General features: G+C 33.8%; 1 protein-coding gene and 2 long non-coding RNA genes across 9 annotated transcripts in view; 2 read left to right on the plus strand and 1 right to left on the minus strand.

Annotated features, from left to right (window-relative positions):
* Nucleotides 1–4167: 4167 nt before the first annotated feature.
* The window catches only part of LOC100180818 (CUB and sushi domain-containing protein 1), a 16908-nt gene continuing 5569 nt past the window's right edge, over nucleotides 4168–15506 (minus strand). The window contains exons 12-36 of one of the 7 annotated variants that reach the window (XM_026839134.1): nucleotides 15148–15289; nucleotides 14867–15072; nucleotides 14664–14805; nucleotides 14342–14577; nucleotides 14139–14280; nucleotides 13813–14048; nucleotides 13094–13235; nucleotides 12818–13023; nucleotides 12615–12756; nucleotides 12339–12544; nucleotides 12136–12277; nucleotides 11816–12051; nucleotides 11618–11759; nucleotides 10449–10687; nucleotides 10255–10396; nucleotides 9580–9818; nucleotides 9378–9519; nucleotides 8712–8950; nucleotides 8512–8653; nucleotides 8005–8088; nucleotides 7376–7544; nucleotides 6609–6681; nucleotides 6009–6154; nucleotides 5553–5658; nucleotides 4168–5056 (exon numbers count right to left, since the gene is read on the minus strand). In XM_026839134.1, the coding sequence (XP_026694935.1) occupies nucleotides 4949–5056; nucleotides 5553–5658; nucleotides 6009–6154; nucleotides 6609–6681; nucleotides 7376–7544; nucleotides 8005–8088; nucleotides 8512–8653; nucleotides 8712–8950; nucleotides 9378–9519; nucleotides 9580–9818; nucleotides 10255–10396; nucleotides 10449–10687; nucleotides 11618–11759; nucleotides 11816–12051; nucleotides 12136–12277; nucleotides 12339–12544; nucleotides 12615–12756; nucleotides 12818–13023; nucleotides 13094–13235; nucleotides 13813–14048; nucleotides 14139–14280; nucleotides 14342–14577; nucleotides 14664–14805; nucleotides 14867–15072; nucleotides 15148–15289 (4149 nt within the window). In that variant the 3' untranslated portion in view covers nucleotides 4168–4948. Of the gene's footprint in view, nucleotides 5057–5552; nucleotides 5659–6008; nucleotides 6155–6608; nucleotides 6682–7375; nucleotides 7545–8004; nucleotides 8089–8511; nucleotides 8654–8711; nucleotides 8951–9377; nucleotides 9520–9579; nucleotides 9819–10254; nucleotides 10397–10448; nucleotides 10688–11617; nucleotides 11760–11815; nucleotides 12052–12135; nucleotides 12278–12338; nucleotides 12545–12614; nucleotides 12757–12817; nucleotides 13024–13093; nucleotides 13236–13614; nucleotides 13757–13812; nucleotides 14049–14138; nucleotides 14281–14341; nucleotides 14578–14663; nucleotides 14806–14866; nucleotides 15073–15147; nucleotides 15290–15506 lie in introns of all 7 variants that reach the window. The other 6 variants (XM_026839135.1, XM_026839136.1, XM_026839138.1 and 3 more) reach the window with 6 other exon arrangements.
* On the plus strand, nucleotides 4938–7471 carry LOC113475209. The gene is made up of 3 exons (XR_003396954.1): nucleotides 4938–5048; nucleotides 5610–6112; nucleotides 7387–7471. It is a non-coding gene; the product is annotated as an uncharacterized LOC113475209 (long non-coding RNA).
* Nucleotides 15410–15506, plus strand: part of LOC113475210 — a 431-nt gene continuing 334 nt past the window's right edge. The window contains exon 1 of the long non-coding RNA XR_003396955.1: nucleotides 15410–15476. This is a non-coding gene — a long non-coding RNA (uncharacterized LOC113475210). The remainder of the gene's footprint in view (nucleotides 15477–15506) is intronic.

Consider the following 15506-nt stretch of genomic DNA (forward strand, 5'->3'; position numbering starts at 1 on the left):
GTGCAAAATGTGTCCCGTCTTCCCCCACCCTACTATATCTTAAACAAGTTAAAATATTCAAACACGCAACTGCATTTACTGTACATTCATCGGCTGCATTGGAAATTTTATTCTTTAATTTATTCAGTTTCAACTTTTAACTTTACTTGTTTAATTTTTTACATGTTTTGGAATAAACCTTTCACCTATATGGCTTATGCTTCAGGCATTTTAATGTCTTCGCTTTACCACAGTCTAAACAAGAAAAACTCTGTAGGTTTCTGATACTCACATATCATACACTAAAACTACAATGGAATACAATGTCTTAACAACGCGTGTTTAAAATACGTTACTAGCTAACTTTACATTATTACTGCTATCGCTTACGTAACTTATCAATTTAAGCCTGCTACTGTACTACACGCTTACATTTGATACCCTATATACGAAAACAGTTCATTTTACAGAGTTGTTTCACTGGTCTGTAACTTTCGTGTCTGGTTTCTTAGTCCTGCCTCTCGAAGCGCTTCAAAATTTACCAAACGCCTCGGGCCAGCAGGAGAAATGCGCCGATACGTCACAATCTAGTTCGCTTTATGACGCAACAATGCGTATTCAGGGTCCATTACCTACGTATTTTAAATTCGGTGATTAAAGAACATGCCAATACACTGTTATTGAGACGTTAGAGGACTTGTGTTACTACCTAAGTGCTCGTACCACGTTAAGGTTTCGAAGAAGCTATTACGTTAAAATTTTATTGCTTTTATTTAACGTTCAAATGCATAATAACGAATTCCAGACCAGCCGTTACGATTTCTAATATTTGACAAGCGAATTTAGAATATAGTCTGAAAGATCTTTTAGAAAACTGTTTAAAACGACGCAAAATAAAACAAAAATGTTTACTTTTTAGTTATTGATTTTTTTATTACAATTTTTAAAAGTCCTTGAACTTATTGGAAGAAAATTTTTCGTACTAATTTTCATAAACACTTTATTTGATACTTTTTTTAGCGGTTTTTTTGTGTCCCACCTTTCCCCATCCTACTATTATTCTGAATTAAACTTCTGTTTCTAAACATTTAATCGTTAATTTGTTGTTTGCCTCAATAAAATAAGTTTTATTATTATAATAAAATTGAAACATGTATATTTTAGTTACGTTAAGACCGTTTATATATGGCCTAAATGTTCATCGATTTAAAAAAATCGTTTTTTTTTCTGCAGTTGAGATATGTTAAAGTTTTTAATTAGCAAAACACAGAAACACACATCGTAAAGAAATGAAATATTTTAACTTTTTGAATTAATGACCTAAACTTAGCGTTCTACAAAAAACTTCGAACTGGAACTAGTAACTCTTATAAAAAAAATATTCAACGTTAATATATAGTAGGGAGGGAGAAGATGGGACAGCTTTTCAATCTATTTTCTTTTCCAATTTGGTAGTAAACAAACATTTAACGATTTTTTATAAAATTTTGTCCTCACGGCTCCCATAGACCGTTGTTCATTGTTTAAAACACAATCAGGATATTTAGTTATTATGTGTCAAAGGTGTCCCATCTTCCCCCACCCTACTATATATATTTAGCCTTTTAAACATCAATATAAACATATATACAAAACTGCATTATATTTCAATTTTAAAAAAATCGAATACCGAGTCTTATATAACGTAATTTCGCCTAGCATAACACCGAACGTCTCAAAATGTTCAAATTGCTTATGGTCGGTCTCAGCCGCCAATACAACTTTACATTGCCGAAAGCAAAACCGGTTTAACAAGTTATTTGTACAGCATGACGCGTGTCAATAACACGGTCATGATCAGAACGGAAAACATTCAATCTGGGAATATTACACATATAGTTTTGTGGGGTGAGACGGAACACCTTTATTACATAATATCCTGATCCTGTTTTAAACAATTAACAACGGTCTATGGGAAAGGATACCGTTTTATAATTATTTGAATATTCTTTGTTTACTACCAATTGGGACGAGAAAATAGTATAAAAAATGTGTCCCATCTATATACATATACAGTAGCCAGTAGGGTGGGGGAAGATGGTAGAACTTTCAAGAAATTATAAAACTATATGCTCATGACTCCTATTGACCGTTGTTAACTGTTTAAAACACGATCAGTATATTTAGATATTATGTGCTAAAGGTGTCCATCTTCCCCCACCCTACTACATATTTATATTTAGAAATACTCAATTTTAATAAAGGACTGATGATGCCATTTAGGCAAAATATTTTATTAAACAATTGGTTAGACTTGATTCTTGTCTGTTACATTTTCGTAGCACCAGATACTGTATTTCTTTACACAAGAATCGTTCTCTATGGGCACCAGATCAGGGTCAGATTCGCGGAATGTATTACAGTTACTAAGGGAAAATAGCAATAAAAGGAAAATTGTGGCTAAATCCATTTAAATCCAGGCACAAACAAAAAGGTTATAATATTGTATTTGTTAAAACGAGGAATGGCCAACGGATTTAAGTCCTACTATTTCTATCTTTGGGCTATTTGTTTGAGAAATTTTAGTAATAATTTTTAAAGATAAAAATAGTTAACCCATAAATTTGAAAGAAAATGTCGAAGTCAATTTTCAATATTTACAACAAAAACCAGTTATGTCAGGGCGTATCCGTGTCTAATGTAAATAAATTTATTCCGTTATAAATTGTTTTGTTTACAAGTTGAAAAACCTGCATAGTAGAAAACTTTATTGTATATATAGTAGGGTGGGGGAAAACGGGACACATTTAGCGCAAAATATCCAAATATCCTGTTCGTGTTTTAAACGATTAGCAACGGTCTATGGGAGTCCTAAGGATACCGATTTATAATTATTTGAATTTTCTTTGTTTACTTTCAAATGTGACTAGTAAATAGAATGATAAGGTGTCCCATCTTCCCCCACTCTACTGTATGTCTGATACGACACAGAAATAAATATAAACTGCTCAGAAAATAAAAGGGCTTATATTTACACGAACAATGCCTATTATAATCCATTGTTCATAACGGTTTCATCAAACAAATTTTGCTTTTTCAACAAAATCAATATAGTAGAGTGGGGGAAAACGGGACACATTTAGCACATAATATCCAAATATCGTAATCGTAATTTAAAGTTAAACAATTAATAGCAGTCTACGAAAGTCGGTCTATGAAAGTCGTTAGCATACGATTTTATAATTCTTTGAATATTTTTTGTTTACTACCATTTGGGTCAAGAAAATCGAATGAGCAGGTGTCCCATCTTCCTCCACCCTACTATATAATTGTAATCTGTGTATTTGCATTCGTATTTAATTTTAGCTTCATTCTGTTGTTATAATATAAGTTTGAGTGTATTTCGTGCACCAGCACTGATACTGTGTGGCCGTTTAATGTAGTTGAGATTCGCTAAAGCATCATGATATCGCACTATTGCCTCTAATTTTTTTACATATATCTTTAAAGAACGTTGGTTCAAAAGTTTGTTAGCATAAATACAAAATATTCCAGTTCCGCAATGCATTGTGCATGGGTTTATCAACATAAAACAATTGCTGTTACATAGCTGCAAAATTTATAACTTTATTTGACGTTTGAAAATGTTTACTACCCTAAAATTGTAGTTGTGGCGATGGACGCCCTATATGTCATATAAACCACTGTAAACCGGTTAAAACCAGTTTCCTCTTGATTTATACTCTGACTTTTTTCGTTGTTAATGTACCCGTACAAGTTTCTGATCGCTTGAAGGTAACAACATTATTCGGTTAAAAAGTTTTTTGTTTTTATTTTGCCTTTTATTCAGTATGGGTGAGAACCAATAGGGCCCTGTGATTTAGGCTCTATCTGGATTGATTACCCCAACACCTTCGTGCGTCAAAAAGTGACGTGCTCAAGGTAGTGAAGTCTCTTATTGTTGTTCCGACTCAAGCGCCTCGACCGAGTGAGGTGTTGTCACCAAAGAGTTCATCTGCTAAGTCGTTCTCATGCTTCGCGAAATATTATTCGGGGACTACACTAATGCTAACAGCGTCACATTGGGCGCACTTTCGCAAATTGTTTATCCTCTCCTGGGCAGCGAGGTGTCACATGTGCAACTTGTTAATTTGTTAGACTCATAATTTCGACAACCTATTATTTCCCAGTTGGTTGGAGCAATTGTCGTTTTATAAATGTCTGCCCAAGGCCACATACGCCCGCTAGCAGCGACGAGCCTTGATCCCAATACCTCTGTGTCACAGGCAGGCGCGCTAATCACTATGCCACGGCGTCGTACAATATGTAACGCCGTCGGTCTATATGTGGGCTCCGTAATAGCAGACACGCAAGCGCCTTTTCCTGACGTGACGTTCTTCGTTATCGGGACCGAACAGACGAAAAAGTTCCATTCATTTAAAGAATTGTCATGTAACTTTAGAGTAATTAATACTACGCTGTAATGACAATGAAATGGTTTATTATATAATATAAACAACAAAAACGAACTGACCAACTTTAAAAATAAATGCAAATTAAAAAAATACAGGCCCATGCTACTTGTTATTTAATTTTATTGATATTATCGAGATGAAAGTTTGAATGATTTTTTATAATTTTGTTTTGGTTTTTAAATAATCTGCTGAAATATAGTTTAAAGAAATAAAGTTATTGCACAATCTTAGATCTAGAAGGCAAAATACATTGCACGAGAGAGAGTGATTAAAAACAGAAGGCAAAATAAGAGAGAATCTTGGTACAGCAGTGTGAAGAAAGCAAATTATGAGAGAATTTTGGTGTAACCTAAAGAAGGCAAAATAATGAGAGAATTTTGGTACAATCTGAAGAAAGCATATTATGAGAGAATTTTGGTGTAGCCTGAAGAAGGCAAAATTATAAGACAATTTTGGTACAATCTGAAGAAGGCAAAATTATGAGAGAATTTTAGAACAATCTGAGGAAGGCAAAATTATGAGAGAATTTTGGTTCGAAGCCCCTGAAGAATGGAAGGAAGAGAAGAGTATTGGTCAATTTGAAATATTTTGTCTTTGGTGCCACTTTCTGGTCTTGTGAGTACCTGTAAAAAATATAGCGCCTGCTTACAATTTGCCATATATGTAACTTTGTAAATAGTTGTTTTTCTTGTTTGGGCAACCTATAAGAACGATATTCAATAAACACGGGTGTTCTGTTTCATACACCTTGTGCCAGCTTACAAGCTATCATTTGTTACTTTGTAGGTAAATATTTTTGAGAATTTTTTAATTTTTGGAATATGGCTTATAATTTAAACAACTCATTAGTGACCGCTGGGTTGGAGCAATTGCTGTTAAGTGTCTTGCCGAAGCCCGAAAGACACGTATGCCCCCTAAGGTAGGGCAAATGCGACAACCTTTCATTCTATTATCTTGTTCCATTTTATTGTAAACAAAGAAAACTCAATCAATTATAAAATCATATCCCTACTCCTATAGATTGTTTCAATTGGTTTAAAACGAACAGGATATTTGGATGTTATGTGCTAAAGGTGTACCATCTTCTCCCACCCTACTATAACTTTATTTAAAACATACCACTAGCTCTTGTGTATTAGCATCTCCAACCCCAATGGCATATATATCTACTCCAAGGTTCTTGGCTTCTAATGCAGCATCCCGAAGCATACTAGAATCTGAAGAGCTGAAGACAAAATAAAGATATTAAATTAAATAGGCACTAACCACACTTTACGCACACTTTTGTTTCTATTGGAAGTTTAACTTGATAATAATTAAACATAAATGGCACGTTTGTCTGCTAGGTGTAGCGACCACGCTTATTCTCTTCAAATTAAATGTAAATAAGTTTTTAACTGTAAGTGTGTTTTAACAACCGTTGTTTTGTCGCTGTATCTTCTTTTCGTTCAAAATACTTCTAAATTTTCGCTACCGTAATCGAAAAGCCAAATACAGTTATTATTAATGAATCGGCACGACCGCACGACTAAAACCAAGCATACTGCACAAATAATGTTAATAAATAGTTGTTACCTTCCATCAGTAATAAGGACGATTATTTTAGAAGTGCATGAGTTATTGAAACGGGTGGATCTTGGAAAATCAACTCTGATTGCTTTAAGAACAGCATGAGCAGTGTAAGTGGTGTACCCGTGGGGTTGTATGGTGTCCATTGCCGTCTGAAACATAAGATAAAACGAATGAATGTAACTTACTTTCTACTCGTATAGTCAGAAAATAAGAGTCGTTATAACATGGGTGTTCTGTTTTATACACCTCATGCCCGCTTATGCACTTTACCGAATATGTAACTTTGTGCGTAAAAGAATGTAACATATTTGTATTATTAAGGCATGGCATCGACAGTCGTTATAACACGGGTGTTTTGTTTCATACACCTCACGCCCACTTACGAGTTACCGTGTATGTTACTTTGTAAGTGACTATTTTTCCTATTGTATGACAATTTAGATACTAATTAGTGACCACCAGGTTAAAACAATTGCCATTAAGTGTCTTGCTCATGAAAACATCTGCCCACAATGGTAGCAGCGACGAGCCTTGAACCTATTACCTCTGGGTTGGAGGTGCTACCGATTTTTTCACATAAATGGCTTAGCAAAATATCATTACCTTGAATGGGTCTGCTTCGGTGTATTCTCCAATGTTTATTTCAGTTGTTATGTATGGTTGGTCATCAAGTTCTCTACAAAAAAATATGCATTAAAACAAAAATCAAAAAAATTTTTTTTAGTTAAAAAAACAACAAAACACTTTTTCTATTCGATTTTTCTGTTTAACAAGGGCAAGGTTCTGCAATAAGGCAACTGTCAGGATTCCGTGTTTGCGCCATGGTACAGTGGTTACCCAAGAACCCACAGGTTATGGGCTTAAGGCTCGTCGCTGCTACCATTGTGAGCGTATGTGTCCTTGGGCAAGACAATTAACGGTAATTGCCCAAGCCCAGTCGTCACTATTGGGTTGTCTAAGTTATTAATAAAAAAAAAACAATTATTTCAATGAATGAATGTAACTTACTTTAACCTCGTATGACCGGAAAAAAAACAGTTATTATTACACGGGGTTTCTGCTTCATACACCTCGTGCCAGCTTACGAGCTACCAAGTATGCAACTTTTCAGGCAATTATTTTTGTCATATTTTTATAAGTGGCTGATAATTATGACAACCAATTAGTGACCACTGGATTGAAGCAATTGCCATTAAGTGTCTTGCCCAAGGACACATACGCCCACATTGGTAGCAGCGACGAGCCTTGAACCCATTACTTCTGGGTAAGAGGCAAGCCCTCTATCCACAGCAATGAATAATTGGTGACATTTTTTTACAAGCCTTCACTTCTGGTAGTAAAAGCAACAAACATTACACTAAATACCCCACCTGTTCAATAGATAGTGAGAGTACTGCATTACACCGACTTGGAAAGAAGTAAGATCTATACCAGTAATAAAATCCTTGACAAAATTTGCGGCTAATTGAAAATCACTTGAAGTTACAGATCCAGAACTATCCAGCAAAAACATCAAATCTGTGTGGCTGTTCTGACAAACTGAAAATATATTTCTTTTGTCAAATTCAATTCAAATTACCTATTTTTTATTACTTTGCGGGCAATTTATTTTTCTTATTTTTTATGTGAATGAATGAATAAATGAATGTAACTTACTTTATCCTCACGTGACCGGAAAACAACAGTCAGTATCACATGGGTTTAACACCTCTAGCCAGCTTACGAGTTACCATGTATGTTACTTTGTGGGTGATTATTTTTGGGGGATTTTTTATGTATGGCTGATAATTTTAACAACCCATTAGTGACCACTGGGTTGGAGCAATTTTCATTAAGTGTCTTGCCCAAGGACACATGCACCCAAAATGGTAGCAGTGAAGAGCCTTGAACCCATTACCTCTGGGATATAGGCAAGCGCTAACCAAGTGTGCTATTTGCCGGTAGGACAATATTTAATTTTAACTGTAGCAACAAAAGCAAAAACCAATAAACACTCCACCTTTGGCTGTTGTTTGGTCTTGAAATATTGCCTGTGTAATTTCAACTGGTGTTGGTTCTGTTGTCACTTCAACACCTGGTACAGCTTATCAACAAAAAAGAGGGGAAAATAGGGTTGAAGTAAATAACTTGTCAGTTTTTGGAAAAATGCATACTAAGATGAAACATACATATATATATATATATTTATATATACATAGTAGGATGAGGAAAATAGGTCTCTGTTACATTCTATTTTCCTGTCCAAGCTGGTGGTAAACAATGAACAATAGAAATATAAAACCGAGGGTTACTTTGTGGGGTTAAATTTATACAACTATTAATGGCCAATGGATTAAAGTCATAGCAGATTAGTGTAATGAACAAAGAAAAACACCAAAACTGTACAAAATTGTGTTTGAAATTAACTTATTCATTTACACAGGGGGAATTTTCAACATTTGGCTATGGAATCAGTAAAATTTACATAATAGTTACGCTAACAAAATACTGATTATTAGAAACTCACCAACAAAAGTTGCATTAAATCCAGGCCTGGTAACAGACCTATCTGAAGTGAATCTTAAAGTGAGAGTATTGCCAATAGATGTATATATTCTGTTTGAATAATTTCCGCTGTTTCTTGCCAACTGTGTACCATCACTTGAAATCTTTATAAATAATAAGCATAAATAAAAAAATAAGAGTTTTTTTTTATAAAACACTCACAGTTAAATAATCATAACTTCTTTCGGTTGAAAATCTTATCAAATTGAGTTGAACCCTCATTCCATCAGAGGCAGTTATCGTCCAAGTACAATCGACATTGTTTGGATAATTGTTGGGATAATTAGGTGATGTGATTAGCTGACTGGTTGAAGTGGCAACAGCATTAAATCCACATGAAAATGCTTGTGTTGTTGATTTTGGCATTGTTGTTTCTGTTGTTGTTGTTGTAGGATAGACTTCTGCAACACATAATCAAAATTATGATCATCTATTTATCTTGGCATATTTGAACAAATTAAGTTTGCATGGTTGTCATATTGTAAAACAAGTACGAAGCCTTCATATACCTCATGTATAGTTAGACAATAGGGTTGGAACAACCATTGTTATTAGTTGTTTCTTCACAACAATCCATAATGATAAATATACAAATGTAAAAGCATGCTCTTCCAATTTTAGGGACAACAAGCAAGTAATAGGGCCACTTTATTAAAGCAAGTATACAATAGTGCTATGCTCAATAATAAAATCAGAACTAATTTAGCTAATTTGTGTTTGAACAGAATTTTCCCATTCACACCGCGGTATTCATAAACATTGTGCTGCGGAATCAGTAAAATTTTCATAGTAGTTATGGTAATAAAATACTGAGTATTAGAAACTCACCAACAAAAGTTGCGTTAAATCCAGTCCTGGTGACAGACCTATCTGAAGTGAATCTTAAAGTGAGAGTATTGCCAATGGATGTATATATTCTGTTTGAATAAGTTCCGGCGATACTTGCCAACTGTGTACCATCACTTGAAATCTAAAAATACAATTTGTATGGACAAAACATTAAGACATTTTCTTTAAAATAAACACTCACAGTTAAATAATCATATCTACTTTCTGTTAAAAATCTTATCAAATTTAGTTGAACCCTCATTCCATCAGAGGCAGTTATCGTCCAAGTACAATCGACATTGTTTGGATAATTGTTGGGATAATTAGGTGATGTGATCAGCTGACTGGTTGAAGTGGCAACAGCATTAAATCCACATGAAAATGCTTGTGTTGTTGATTCTGGCATTGTTGTTTCTGTTGTTGTTGTTGTAGGATAGACTTCTGCAACACATAATTAAAATGATAATCATCTATTTATCTTGGCATATTTGAACAAATTAAGTTTGCATGGTTGTCATATTGTAAAACAAATACGACGCCTTCATATACCTCATGTATAATTAGACAAAAGGTTTGGAAAAACCATTGTTATTAGTTTTTTCTTCACAACAATCCATAATAATAAAAATACAAATGTAAAGGCAATTAAAGCGTGCTCTTCCAATTTTAGGGACAACAAGCAAGTAATAGGGCCACTTTATTAAAGCAAGTATACAATAGTGCTATGCTAAATAATAAAATCAGAACTAATTTAGCTAAACTGTGTTTGAACCTAATTTCCCAACTTACAGAGTGGTATTCGTAATGATTGGGCTATGGAATTGATAAAATTTACATAGTAGTTATGCTAACAAAATACTGATTATTAGAAACTCACCAACAAAAGTTGCGTTAAATCCAGTCCTGGTGAGAGAGCTATCTGAAGTGAATCTTAAAGTGAGAGTATTGCCAATTGATGTATATGTTCTGTTTGAATAAGTTCCGCTCATTCTTGCCAACTGTGTACCATCACTTGAAATCTTAATACATAAATCCCATAAAAAATATTAGTTTCTTTAAACAAACACTCACAGTTAAATAATCCCAATTTCTTTCGGTTAAAAAACTTATCAAATTAAGTTGAACCCTCATTCCATCAGAGGCAGTTATCGTCCAAGTACAATCGGCATTGTTTGGATAAATTCTTGGATAATTAGGTGATGTGATTAGCTGACTGGTTGAAGTGGCAACAGCATTAAATCCACATGAAGATGCTCGTGTTGTTGATTCTGGCATTGTTGTTTCTGTTGTTGTTGTTGTAGGATAGACTTCTGCAACACATAATCAAAATGATGATCATCTATTTATCTTGGCATATTTGAACAAATTAAGTTTGCATGGTTGTCATATTGTAAAACAAATACGAAGCCTTCATATACCTCATGTATAATTAGACAAAAGGGTTGGAAAAACCATTGTTATTAGTTTTTTCTTCACAACAATCCATAATAATAAAAATACAAATGTAAAAGCATGCTCGTCCAATTTTAGGGACAACAAGCAAGTAATAGGGCCACTTTATTAAAGCAAGTATACAATAGTGCTATGCTCAATAATAAAATCAGAACTAATTTAGCTAATTTGTGTTTGAACCTAATTTCTCCATTCACACAGCGGTTTTCAAAGGCATTGGGCTACGGAATTAATAAAATTTATATAGTAGTTATGGTAATAAAATACCGTTTATTAGAAACTCACCAACAAATGTTGCATTAAATCCAGTCCTGGTAACAGACCTATCTGAAGTGAATCTTAAAGTGAGAGTATTGCCAATGGATGTATATATTCTGTTTGAATCAGTTCCGCTCATTCTTGCCAACTGTGTACCATCACTTGAAATCTTAATACATAATATACATGAATAAAAAATAACAGTTTCTTTAAACAAACACTCACAGTTAAATAATCATAACTTCTTTCGGTTGAAAATCTTATCAAATTGAGTTGAACCCTCATTCCATCAGAGGCAGTTATCGTCCAAGAACAATCGGCATTGTTTGGATAATTGTTGGGATAATTAGGTGATGTGATCGGCTGACTGGTTGAAGTGGCAATAGCATTGAAACCACATGTTAAAGCTTGTGTTGTTGATTCTGGCATTGTTGTTTCTGGTGTTGTTATAGTATTGGACTTCTATAACTTTTAACATTGATTATATACCTATTCAATTTACAATGAAAACTATTGATCGCAATACTTACCAACAAAAGTTGCCTTAAATCCAGACCTGGTGACAGATCTGTCTGAAGTGAATCTTAAAGTGAGAGTATTGCCAATGGATGTATATGTTATGTTTGAATAAGTTCCGCTGTTTCTTGCCAACTGTGTACCATCACTTGAAATCTTAATACATAATATACATGAATAAAAAATAATAGTTTCTTTAAACAAACACTCACAGTTAAATAATCATAACTTCTTTCGGTTGAAAATCTTATCAAATTGAGTTGAACCCTCATTCCATCAGAGGCAGTTATCGTCCAAGTACAATCGACATTGTTTGGATAATTGTTGGGATAATTAGGTGATGTGATCAGCTGACTGGTTGAAGTGGCAACAGCATTGAAACCACATGGAGATGCTTGTGTTGTTGATTCTGGCATTGTTGTTTCTGGTGTTGTTGTAGAATGGACTTCTGCAGTAAATTTTCATAATGATTATATGACCTATTCAATTTACATCTTAGTTTTAGTAACAAATAAGTGATAATTAGACTCACCCACAAAAGTTGCGTTAAATCCAGACCTGGTGACAGACCTATCTGAAGTAAATCTTAAAGTGAGAGTATTGCCAACGGATGTGTATATTCGGTTTGAATAAATCCCGCTAATTCTTGCCAACTGTGTACCATCACTTGAAATCTATAAATACAAATTTTATGAACAAAACATTAAAAGATTTTCTCATAAAATATTCACTTACAGTTAAATAATCATAACTTCTTTCAGTTGAAAATCTTATCAAATTGAGTTGAACCCTCATTCCATCAGAGGCAGTTATCATCCAAGTACAATCGACATTGTTGGGATAATTGTTGGGATAATTAGGTGATGTGATTGGCTGACTGGTTGAAGTGGCAACAGCATTGAAACCACAAGATGATGCTGTTGTTACAACTGGCATATATTCTGAAATACATTTTGAGTCTTAATAATTGTAACAAGTTTTTATAAATCAAAAATGTAGTAATAGACTTACCCACAAATGTTGCGTTAAATCCAGACCTGGTGACAGACCCATCTGAAGTAAATCTTAAAGTGAGAGTTTTGCCAACGGATGTATATATTCGGTTTGAATAAATTCCGCTAATTCTTGCCAACTGTCTACCATCACTTGAAATCTTAAAATAAAATTTACATGAACAAAACGCTAAAAGATTTTTTCAAAAAATAATCACTTACAGTTAAATAATCATAACTTCTTTCGGTTGAAAATCTTATCAAATTGAGTTGAACCCTCATTCCATCAGAGGCAGTTATCGTCCAAGTACAATCGGCATTGTTGGGATAATTGTTGGGATAATTAGGTGAAATGATCGGCTGATTGGTTGAAGTGGCAACAGCATTGAAACCACAAGATGATGCTGTTGTTACAACTGGCATATATTCTGAAAATCATTTTGAGTCTTAATAATTATAACAAGTTTTTATAAATAAAAAATGTAGTAATAGACTTACCCACAAATGTTGCGTTAAATCCAGACCTGGTGACAGACCCATCTGAAGTAAATCTTAAAGTGAGAGTTTTGCCAACGGATGTATATATTCGGTTTGAATAAATTCCGCTAATTCTTGCCAACTGTCTACCATCACTTGAAATCTTAAAATAAAAGTTACATGAACAAAACATTAAAAGATTTTCTCATAAAATATTCACTTACAGTTAAATAATCATAACTTCTTTCGGTTGAAAATCTTATCAAATTGAGTTGAACCCTCATTCCATCAGAGGCAGTTATCGTCCAAGTACAATCGACATTGTTGGGATAATTGTTGGGATAATTAGGTGAAATGATCGGCTGATTGGTTGAAGTGGCAACAGCATTGAAACCACAAGATGATGCTGTGTGTTAGATTCTGGCATATATTTCTGATATTTTGTGTATAATTACTTATCAATAAATTTTCATAATGATTATATGGCCTATTCAATTTACATCTTAGTTTTAGTAACAAAAAAGTGATAATTAGAAACTCACCAACAAAAGTTGCATTAAATCCAGGCCTGGTGACAGACCTATCTGAAGTGAATCTTAAAGTGAGAGTATTGCCAATTGATGTATATATTCTGTTTGAATAAATTCCGCTGTTTCTTGCCAACTGTGTACCATCACTTGAAATCTTAATAATAAATTACATGAACAAAACAATAATAGATTTCTTTAAAAAACACTTACAGTTAAATAATCATAACTTCTTTCGGTTGAAAATCTTATCAAATTGAGTTGAACCCTCATTCCATCAGAGGCAGTTATCGTCCAAGTACAATCGACATTGTTTGGATAATTTCCTGGATAATTAGGTGATGTGATTGGCTGACTGGTTGAAGTGGCAACAGCATTGAAACCACATGGATGATGCTGTGTTGTTGATTCTGGCATTGTTGTTTCTGGTGTTGTTGTAGAATTGACTTCTGCAATAAATTTTCATAATGATTATATGGCCTATATATTCAATTTACATCTTAGTTTTAGTAACAAAAAAGTGATAATTAGAAACTCACCAACAAAAGTTGCATTAAATCCAGTCCTGGTGACAGACCTATCTGAAGTGAATCTTAAAGTGAGAGTATTGCCAATTGATGTGTATATTCTGTTTGAATAAATTCCGCTGTTTCTTGCCAACTGTGTACCATCACTTGAAATCTAAAAATACAAATTTTATGAACAAAACGCTGAAAGATTTTTTCAAAAAATAAACACTTACAGTTAAATAATCATAACCTCTTTCGGTTGAAAATCTTATCAAATTGAGTTGAACCCTCATTCCATCAGAGGCAGTTATCGTCCAAGTACAATCGACATTGTTTGGATAATTGTTGGGATAATTAGGTGATGTGATTGGCTGACTGGTTGAAGTGGCAACAGCATTGAAACCACATGGAGATGCTTGTGTTGTTGATTTTGGCGTTGTTGCTTCTGGTGTTGTTGTAGAATTGACTTCTGCGATAAATTTTCATAATGATTATATGACCTATTCAATTTACATCTTAGTTTTAGTAACAAATAAGTGATAATTAGAAACTCACCAACAAAAGTTGCATTAAATCCAGTCCTGGTGACAGACCTATCTGAAGTGAATCTTAAAGTGAGAGTATTGCCAACGGATGTGTATATTCGGTTTGAATAAATCCAGCTGATTCTTGCCAACTGTGTACCATCACTTGAAATCTAAAAATACAAATTTAATGAACAAAACGCTGAAAGATTTTTTCAAAAAATATTCACTTACAGTTAAATAATCATAACCTCTTTCGGTTGAAAAACTTATCAAATTGAGTTGAATTCTCATTCCATCAGAGGCAGTTATCGTCCAAGTACAATCGGCATTGTTGGGATAATTGTTGGGATAATTAGGTGATGTGATTGGCTGACTGGTTGAAGTGGCAACAGCATTGAAACCACAAGATGATGCTGTTGTTACAACTGGCATATATTCTGAAATACATTTTGTGTCTTAATAATTGTATCAAGTTATTTATTTAATCAAAATAAGTGATAATTAGAACTCACCCACAAAAGTTGCATTAAATCCAGACCTGGTGACAGACCTATCTGAAGTGAATCTTAAAGTGAGAGTATTGCCAATGGATGTATATATTCGGTTTGAATAAATTCCGCTAATTCTTGCCAACTGTGTACCATCACTTGAAATCTAAAAATACAAATTTTCATGAACAAAACGTTGAAAGATTTTTTCAAAAAATATTCACTTACAGTTAAATAATCATAACTTCTTTCGGTTGAAAATCTTATCAAATTGAGTTGAACCCTCATTCCATCAGAGGCAGTTATCGTCCAAGTACAATCGGCATTGTTTGGATAATTGTCTGGATAATTAGGTGATGTGATTGGCTGACTGGTTGAAGTGG

This window comes from Ciona intestinalis, unplaced genomic scaffold (genome assembly GCF_000224145.3).
Source record: "Ciona intestinalis unplaced genomic scaffold, KH HT000159.2, whole genome shotgun sequence".
Taxonomy (NCBI): domain Eukaryota; kingdom Metazoa; phylum Chordata; class Ascidiacea; order Phlebobranchia; family Cionidae; genus Ciona; species Ciona intestinalis.